Source organism: Alnus glutinosa, chromosome 13 (genome assembly GCF_958979055.1).
Source record: "Alnus glutinosa chromosome 13, dhAlnGlut1.1, whole genome shotgun sequence".
Taxonomy (NCBI): Eukaryota; Viridiplantae; Streptophyta; class Magnoliopsida; order Fagales; family Betulaceae; genus Alnus; species Alnus glutinosa.
This window is the reverse complement of record NC_084898.1, coordinates 14,047,297-14,056,395: the sequence shown is the minus strand read 5'-3', so window position 1 is coordinate 14,056,395 and position 9,099 is coordinate 14,047,297. Positions and strand designations below refer to the sequence as shown.

General features: G+C 42.4%; 1 protein-coding gene across 3 annotated transcripts in view; it reads left to right on the top strand.

Annotated features, from left to right (window-relative positions):
- The first annotated feature begins 542 nt into the window (after positions 1-542).
- The window catches only part of LOC133853803 (polycomb group protein EMBRYONIC FLOWER 2-like), a 65,141-nt gene continuing 56,584 nt past the window's right edge, over positions 543-9,099 (top strand). Inside the window, exons 1-3 of one of the 3 annotated variants that reach the window (XM_062289832.1) lie at positions 543-753; positions 2,781-2,946; positions 3,528-3,583. In XM_062289832.1, the coding sequence (XP_062145816.1) occupies positions 2,821-2,946; positions 3,528-3,583 (182 nt within the window). In that variant the 5' untranslated portion in view covers positions 543-753; positions 2,781-2,820. Of the gene's footprint in view, positions 754-2,775; positions 2,947-3,527; positions 3,584-9,099 lie in introns of all 3 variants that reach the window. The other 2 variants (XM_062289831.1, XM_062289833.1) reach the window with 2 other exon arrangements.

The window sequence follows — 9,099 nt, the reverse complement described above, 5'->3', positions numbered from 1 at the left end:
ATTACCGAAGTGAGCCAAAAATGCTACTCTTTTAGTATAATCCATAATGTCTTTGCCATGTGTCATATATCTCATTAAAAAAATAACGGAAAACTAAATTTAAAAATTAAGGAAAAATAAAAATATGTATATATTTTTTTAAAAAACTAATAAACTAAAAAAAACAATACGAATGGGCCACCTCTTTGAGCCAGTGGACTTGGCCGGCCACCCTTAGGAGCTTTAGGGGTTGGGAGTGGTTTGGCTACCATAGTTCGGCTCTTGGGTGGCTTAGCCGCCCCATTGTCAAATTGGTGGTGGCTGGCCACTCCTATTGGCCCAAAGGGGTGGCTCGAGCTACCCCTTCATATTTTGTATTTTTTAGTTTTTTCAATATTTTTTTAATGACTTATATGACCCGTGATAAGGGTATTATAAGAAATATCATACAAAAGGCCGGTAGTTTGATTTATCACTTTAATACACTTAAAAGTTTAGGGAGCTATTTTAAAATCACCCGTTTGTTTGGGGAGCTTTTTTATATTTGTCCAGTCGAACACGAAAGGAAAAAGAAGAAGAAGGAAAGTTTTGAAATGAATTAAACTTGGCAGTTGGCAAGCGACACAAACAATTCGGTGGACTGAAAAAAGCGAAAATACAAAAATAAAAGAAAAGGGTATGCTTTTCAGCTTTTCTCGTTAGGTAACCTACCGACTATCTCTCCGGCTCACCGGCGTTCTGAACAGAAATATCAGAATCTTCCGGCCACTTCGGGTATGCCTCCTCATCTATATACATACGTACATCTGTGTGTGAATGGAAATTTCTGTTTCAGTGCTAATTATGCGCAGTTTGGCTCTATTATCTAATAAACCCATTAAAAGAAAGCAAATTCTAATTCTAATTCTAATTGTTTCAGGCCTATCTCTAAACTTGATAATTCAAAAAAAAAGAAAAATATTTATGAGAGTAGCGTCGAAATTTGATTCACCAATTATGAAAGTACTGTCGCCATTTATGTTATTACAGCTTTGATGTTCTGGAGCAGCTCCTGAATGTTGAAATTGTTTGTTGGATGCTAAGTTTTGGTAAATTTTTTGGATTTTTGAATAAGATATGCTGTTGTGGCAGGCAAAGTTTTTATTGATATTCCCTGATTCATATCTATCTATTGATGTTGTATTATTGGGTCTCCGTAAGATATCCTGATTGTTATAGTTAGAATTATTGTAATGGATTTTTCTGTTTATGAAATGTATTTATGAATTGTTATTTTGATAAGTAATTGACAAATTTTATTAAAAGCATAAGGCGTCTTTTAAGTGCACAAAAAGTATACAAAAAGGAAACACTTTTTTTTTTTGATAAGTAAGAGAAATATCATTAAACAGCGCAAAGCGCAATCAAGTACACAGGAAGTATACAAGAAAGGCATCTAAGTGGAAGAAGAAAACAATACAAGGAAATCATTAAAGCTAAACGATAAGGGTGCGAGAAACGCAGCCGACCAAGAGTACAAAGAATGAAAGAAAAAGGAAATGAGATCCTCAGTAGTTCTTTCTTTGTCCTCGAACTGCCTATCATTGCGTTCCCTCCATAAGCACCACATTAGGCAACAAGGGACCATCTTCCACACGACTGCACTCTGAGAGCGGCCACCCGTCCACCAACCAGCGAATAAATCTACCACCCGAAGAGGCATAACCCAAGACAAACTGAAGCGACTAAATATGGCGTTCCACAAAGCGCGAGCAACCTCACAATGGAGAAGAAGATGATCCACTGACTCCCCATTCATTTTGCACATGCAACATCTATCAATCACTATGACCCGCTTCTTCCTGAGATTGTCCAAAGTAGGGATCTTCCCATGCGCTGCCGTCCAAGCGAAGAAAGCCACTTTCAGAGGAACCTTGGTCCGCCAGATACTTTTCCAAGGAAAATGAATAGCCTCTTTGCAAGCAAGAGTCTTATAGAAAGATCTAACATCAAATTTCTCTTTGTGAGAAGGAGACCACCATAGCTTATCCTCCCCATCGTAATTCGCTCTGGAAGAGTACAACAAAGAGAAAAAAGAGGCCAAAACATCCACCTCCCAGTCATGGGCCGCTCGGAAAAAGCTAACATCCCACTGATAAGACCCACTCACCACAACCAAATGGTCTGCTACAAGAGCGTCCTTGTCACGTGCAATATCATACAAAACTGGGAAAGCTTCCTTGAGAGGCGCCTCACCACACCACACATCATCCCAAAACACTTAATTAGAAAGATCGAAAAAACCCCAGTACACCCCCAAAACACCAAATGTATTTATGAATTGTAAACTGGAATGAGATGAATGGATAGGTGGAATTGATGAACGGTGAACGAATTTTATTGAAGTGTAAAGGGTAGTCTATTCGAGGTGGCTGGACCTCCAATTACAAATAACTAACTTGAGAATTTTCTTTTTTGATATCCCGTCCTCTGAACTGGGCCTCTTTACATAGACCCATTCAGAACCCACTAACCAACTAACAGAAATGTCCAACTCACTAACTAACCTAACTAAAATACCCAACATAAAGTCTAATCCTAAACCCACTACCATTATATCCCTTACTTTTCTACCGGAAAATATGTATGATATAATAATTTTTCAGTCAAAATTTTTATTGATATTCCCTGATTAATATCTATAATTTAATATTATTGGGTCTTCGTAGGATATCTTGATTATTGTTATTAGAATTATGCATTGGCAATTCATAAGTAGATGGTGTATGCCGGTTTTGACACTTCATCTCTTGTCAGCACAGGAATCCTGATAGCTTTTTGCATTTTGGAAGCGTAGATAAGATGTGCCTTCAAAATTCCTGTGTCCATTTGTCGGTAGAAGAGGCAACTGCAGCCGAAGAGAGTCTCTTAACATATTGCAAGCCTGTTGAGCTGTACAATATTCTTCGCTGCCGTGCTTTACACAATGTACTATCTGGCATTTCCTTGCAGAATCCATGCCCGTTATTTTTAACTCATTTATGTTCTCTAAGAATGTCTAAGAGCCTGTTTAGGAGTGCGTTGAGGAATAGAGTTTTTGTCTTTAGAAAAAGCCTAAAAGAGTTTTTTAGAAAAAGCCTCATATTCAAGCTTTTCCCAAAACGCAGTTTTGAGCAAAAAAGTAAAAAAAGTGCATTTTAAGTTTTTTTACCAAATGGACCCATTTTTGCTTGACACATCTTTTGATGTACTAATAGCACTTAACAGAATCAAAGTTGGAACCTTTATATTATATAAGTACCTGAGTTTTCTTCTTTCTTGTGTACCTTGAGTACTGAAAGACTATGGATATGGCCCTTCTAGGAAATTCGAGACAGTAAATCATTTTGATACTGATGTTGGTCAGGGCTCAACCTTATCCATCACATGTTGAGTGCTGATCTCTGAATGCCGTTCACATGTTGCCACCTTATGCTTGCAAATCATTTGGGTTCTCAAATTCTAAGTTTCCTCTTTTGAAAGGAATTCCCTCTATCCTTTTACCTTCTAATGCACTTTCTTTGTTGTAGCCTTCATTTCTTCGAAGATGTTTGCATTACAAAATACAATCCAGGCGTAAAAGGAGGTATGGGATCATCTTTACATCTACTCTATCTTTCTACTGGAAGTATATTTTACTGGAAATAGAACCCGTGGATGTCTTTATTTTATTTTTTGTAAATCTGTGAAGGCTGGTGGATTTTTATTTTATTTTATTTTTTTGCATCAGTGCTCATCTTTCAAAAGAGAAACTTTTACTTTACTATATAGTTAAACTCACTGTAACTTTTTCTGTGTGATATGTGTCAATCAGGATAAATGAACATCCTGGCACTAGAAAAGAAAGATCAAATGATACTTATAAAAAGAAAAATTAAAAAGAAAGATCAAATGATACTTGTCCTTAAAAAGCAGGGTAGAAAAAGAAGAAGATGGAAGACTAGCAATGAGTTAATGCAATGAACTGTGGTGGGACGTTTTCACTAGGTGTACATAATCTAGGTGACCAGTTTTCGGAGCTGTAGCGAGATTGACTAGTGGAGTGATAGTGCAAGAGCGCCCAGTTCCAAAATAACTCAAGAGTAGGATCACCTCTGGAGTGTCATGAGAAATAACTAAATGTTAATATGATATATTATCTGTTGATAAAAATACATATACCGCAAAATATAATCATATCATATGTATGTTGTATGATGTATACTTATAATAAAAAAGAAAAAGAAAGATCAAATGATACTTGTCCTTAAAAAAAGGGTAGAAAAAGAAGAAGATGGAAGACTGGCAATGAGTTAACGCAATGAATTGTGGTGGGACGTTTTCACTAGTTATACATAATCTAGGTGGCCAATTTTCGGAGCTGTAGGAAGGTTGGTACGGCATATATGCATAGCTATTCCTTTCCTTCACGGACAGTCTGGAAGTCCTTACTAAGTTCAAACTAGACCTTGATTATGGAGAACTTTTAGATGATTCGGATGCATGAGATCTCCGACTATTTGAGTTAGCTGTTCGTGGTAGATCATTTCTAGTTTTCTAATGGAGATGATCTTGCTGAGAGATTAGTTTTAGGTGTGTTTTATCATGGCGTGCACCAGAAGTTGGGAGGTGGAATCCAAGTTTTTTGAATTGGTGGTAGTAGGAGGAGAGACTGGGGCCAGATTACGCGAGACTTGCAGAGGAAAGTTGAGGTCTATTCTGCTGGATAGAGACGAGATTGCGTGGTTGGTTCGCATCTTTGAGGAACTGGTGGAGGTGGAAGACTCCCGGGTCTTCTGGGATCAAGGTCGCCCTGGCTTTCCAAGGATCATTGCTCAAAATACGATGGTCGAAGGAAAAGCGGGGTGGTTCTTGTTCCAGAAGGAAGAAGAGGTGTAGGATGGGATCTCTTTGGCGCGGCCCTTCGTTGGGTGCACGAGTTTTTCAGAAAAGGAGCTACTATGGGGAAGGCACGGCCTGTGGTTCAGGCGGAGAGGGGAAAGAGGACCTTTGCAGAGGTATTGAAGAGGAATCCAGTATCGGTTCATTCGCTAGCTCCAGCTCCAGTTCCGGCGGTCAGAAGGGAGAAGATGATGAAGAATTCCTACCCTACGGTGAAGAGTTTTACAACCAGGCATGGACCATCGGTCTCTGCGCAGGAAGGATGTCCAATGGTAGGAAGGGTGTCCAACGGAAAAGATGCACACTGGCACAAGCAAACTGTCAAGGGTAGGGTGGATACTGACACGATCCCACATTTCGGTGAAAGTATCGTAATCTCAAATCTGAAAGAGACGTTGTTGAAGCTCAAAGAGGATGTGGACCAGTGCTTGAAGAGGCTGGGCTCAGCTGAAATTGGGCTTACGGGATGGGATCAGGCTAAGCCTCACAAGCCCATTACTGGAGGAAATTTACAAGCCGGTCAAGACGTCTCCAAGCCCAAGCCTAAGTGGATGAAGAAGGCCGATACCAAAGGAAAGGCCGTTGTTACGGAGAGCCAAGTCGGTGGTGGATCGGCCCTATGGTTGGATGGCTCGGATACAGGCAAGACGGTAGACCTAGGAGCGTCGACGTCATCTGGGCCGTCCGGGCCGTCCGGGCCGTTAGGGAGCCCTTTCTCGGTGAGCGGGCCTGAGGGGAACCGCTCTGAAGCTCTTCTCCTCTCCGGTGGTCAGAAGCAAACGACACCGGTATGTGCTAAGCTGCTCCAATCGGTGGTCGAGGCGGAGGACGTCGCAGCTCAGGTCGACTTCGGGGCTGAGAGTAGTCAGAGGGCGACGGAGATGCATTTTCCGGTGGTCACTTTGACCGATTTCGGGGCTGAGAGGATTCAGAGGGCGCCGATGATGCGTTTTCCGGCAACAGGAGTGAAATTTTCGGGGCCATGGTCGTTGGGCTTGGACGTTGCGGATGCTGGAGTTGGTTCTTCAGTGTCCTGGCAGAACGGGTTGAAGAGTCCGCTGATCTCTCCTCATGTGAACCGGCCAAGGCAGCTTGCAGTCTGTTCCGGATGCTCTGAATTGGCTGAGGTTCAGGAGGATACTCGGGGTCTTGAAGGAGCTGGAAGTAGGAAGGAATTGAGTATTGCTGGAGAGGGGGCAGGAGCGTTGACTGTAGCGGAGGAGGTGGGAGGTGCTGCTGATTTGGGTACACTGCCTCCCCTTCATTCATATTCTCCAACATCAGGGGGCTTTTCGGGGTATTCTGATTGGGTTATTCAGTGTGCAAATGAAATTTATCCCATTGTGGGAATTTCGTTTGAAGGTCACAAGCTACAACTGTTGGCACTCTTAACATTTCTGGAGGGGGAACGACGTTCAGAAGCGATGGGTGAGCGGTCTAGTATTGGGGAGAAAGGTAAGAGGGAGGTCAAGAATCTGAAAAGTGCAGTCAATTACGATGCTAGAGGCGCTTCTTCCAGACGCAGGAACAGGAAGGTAAGGGGGGACCAAGTTGTGTTATGAAGCCAAGAATCCTTTCTTGGAATGTGAGGGGGCTGAACAAGAGAAGAAAACGACTTAGGATTAGTAACTTGCTCAGAGATTGGAAGGCGGATGTTATTTGTTTTCAAGAAACTAAGCTTAAAAGTCTCTCTCGCAGTGTTTTGCGCAGCTTATGGAGATGCAACCATTTTGACTGGTGTTCTTTAGACTCCAGTGGGGCCTCTGGGGGCATTCTTATTATGTGGGACACAAGGGTGGTGGAGATGGTCGAGAAGTGTGTGGGGGAATTCACTCTCGCAGTCTCATTCAAGAACGTTGCGGATAATTTTGTATGGGCCTTTGCAGGGGTTTATGGCCCGAATTCTGGGTTCGATAGAAGACGTCTTTGGGATGAGTTGGCTGGTTTGTGTAGTTGGTGGAGTCTGCCGTGGTGTATAGGGGGAGACTTCAATGTTACACGCTTTCCGAGTGAAAGATCTGGTGATGTTCGTCTTTGCTCGGCTATGACTGAGTTTTCGGATTTTATTGCAGACCATAGACTTATAGATCTTCCCCTAGCTGGAGGCACCTCTACTTGGTCGATTGCTCATGATCCTCCCATGTGGTCAAGGATTGACCGCTTCCTAGTGTCACATGATTGGGAAGCCCGGTTTCCTTTGGTTTCGCAAAAGAGGCTTTCTCGCCTTTTTTCGGATCATTTTCCGATACTTCTGGATTGCGGCGATGTTTCTAGAGGGAGAAGGCCTTTTAAGTTTGAAAACATGTGGCTAAAGGAAGAAGGGTTCGTGGGTTTGGTGAAACAATGGTGGGATTCTTACTCGTTCCAAGGTTCGTCTAGCTTTGTTCTAGCGTGTAAGCTGAAGGCTTTGAAGCAGGATTTGAAGAAATGGAACGATGAGGTGTTTGGCAACATAGAGCATAACAAGAGGAAGCTGACTGAAGGTATTCAGGCTTTCGATGCTATTGAAGAAAGAAGGGCATTAGGGGAAGAAGAGATCTTGAGAAAGGCTGAGACTGTTAGGGAGCTAGAGAAGTGTGCTCTTTTGGAGGAGGTGAGTTGGAGGCAGAAATCTAGGATGTTGTGGTTAAAGGAAGGGGATAAGTGCACTAAATTCTTTCATTCTATAGCCAATTCCAATAGAAGGTACAATTCTCTGAACTCCTTAGTGATAGGGGACTCTATATCCTCTGATCAGTCAGAAATCGGTGTGCACATCGTCAAGTTCTATAAGAAGCTGTTTACGGAGCAGTGCAGGTGGAGGCCTTCGGTTGAGGGTATATCCTTTGATTCTATTCTAGAGTCTGAGGCCAGTTGGATGGAGAGAGCTTTTGAGGAGGAGGAGGTCAGGAATGTAGTTTCAGCAATGGAAGGAGATAAGGCGCCAGGTCCTGATGGCTTTTCTATGGCCTTCTTCAAAGAGTGTTGGGATGTTTTGAGGGGGGACATTATGGATGTGTTTCAGGAGTTTTTTATCGGGGGTTCTTTCGAAAAGAGCCTCAATACTTCGTTCATTTCTCTTATTCCGAAGATTCCAGGTGCTAACGATTTAAAAGACTTTCGACCTATTAGTCTTGTGGGTGGTGTTTACAAAATCATTGCCAAAGTTCTTGCAAATAGGCTTAAGACGGTTCTGGAAAAGGTTATTTCTAAATCTCAAAGCGCCTTTGTCAAGGGGAGACAAATTTTGGACCCAATACTTATTGCTAATGAATGTCTGGATAGTAGATTAAGATCTGGAGAGCCTGGAGTCATGTGCAAAATGGATTTGGAAAAAGCTTATGATCATGTCAATTGGGATTTTCTCTTGTTTGTATTGAGGAGATGTGGATTTGGAGAAAAATGGTGCTCCTGGATAAAACATTGTATATCCTCTGTGAGATTTTCAGTGATGGTTAATGGCTCTCCCAATGGATTTTTCAGCAGTTCACGTGGATTGAGACAAGGGGATCCTCTCTCACCCTTGTTATTTGTTTTTGTGATGGAGGCATTGAGTCGAATGATTTCAGCTGCGGTAGGGGGGGGCTTACTCGAAGGATTTAGTGTGGGTAATGTTTCATTCTCACACTTGTTATTTGCAGATGATACTTTGATTTTTTGCAATGCTCGCCATGCTCAGTTGCGTTATCTTAGAAGCCTCTTTCTTCTATTTGAAGCTGCTTCGGGCTTGAAGGTTAATTTGGCCAAGTCAGCTTTAATCCCTGTGGGAGACGTAGTTCAAGTGGAAGGTCTTGCCGATATTCTAGGGTGTGGGGTTGCTAATCTACCGGTGAAGTATCTAGGCCTTCCGTTGGGGGCTTCCTACAAATCTATTCATATCTGGGATGGTGTTATTGAGAAGGTTGAACGTCGGTTGGCCAGCTGGAAAAGGTTATACCTTTCCAAGGGAGGTAGAGTTACCCTAATCAAGAGTACTCTTTCCAACTTGCCCACGTATTTTTTGTCTCTTTTTCCTATCCCGGCAAGTGTAGGTGCTCGTATTGAGAAGCTACAACGAGACTTCCTTTGGGGAGGAATTGGTGATGAGTTCAAGTATCATTTGGTGAAATGGTCTAAAGTGTGCACTCCAGTTTCAGAAGGCGGGTTGGGTATTAGAAATCTGGTGGTGTTTAACAAGGCTCTATTAGGCAAATGGCTGTGGCGTTATGGGATTGAGAGGGATGCTTGGTGGAGAATAGCGGT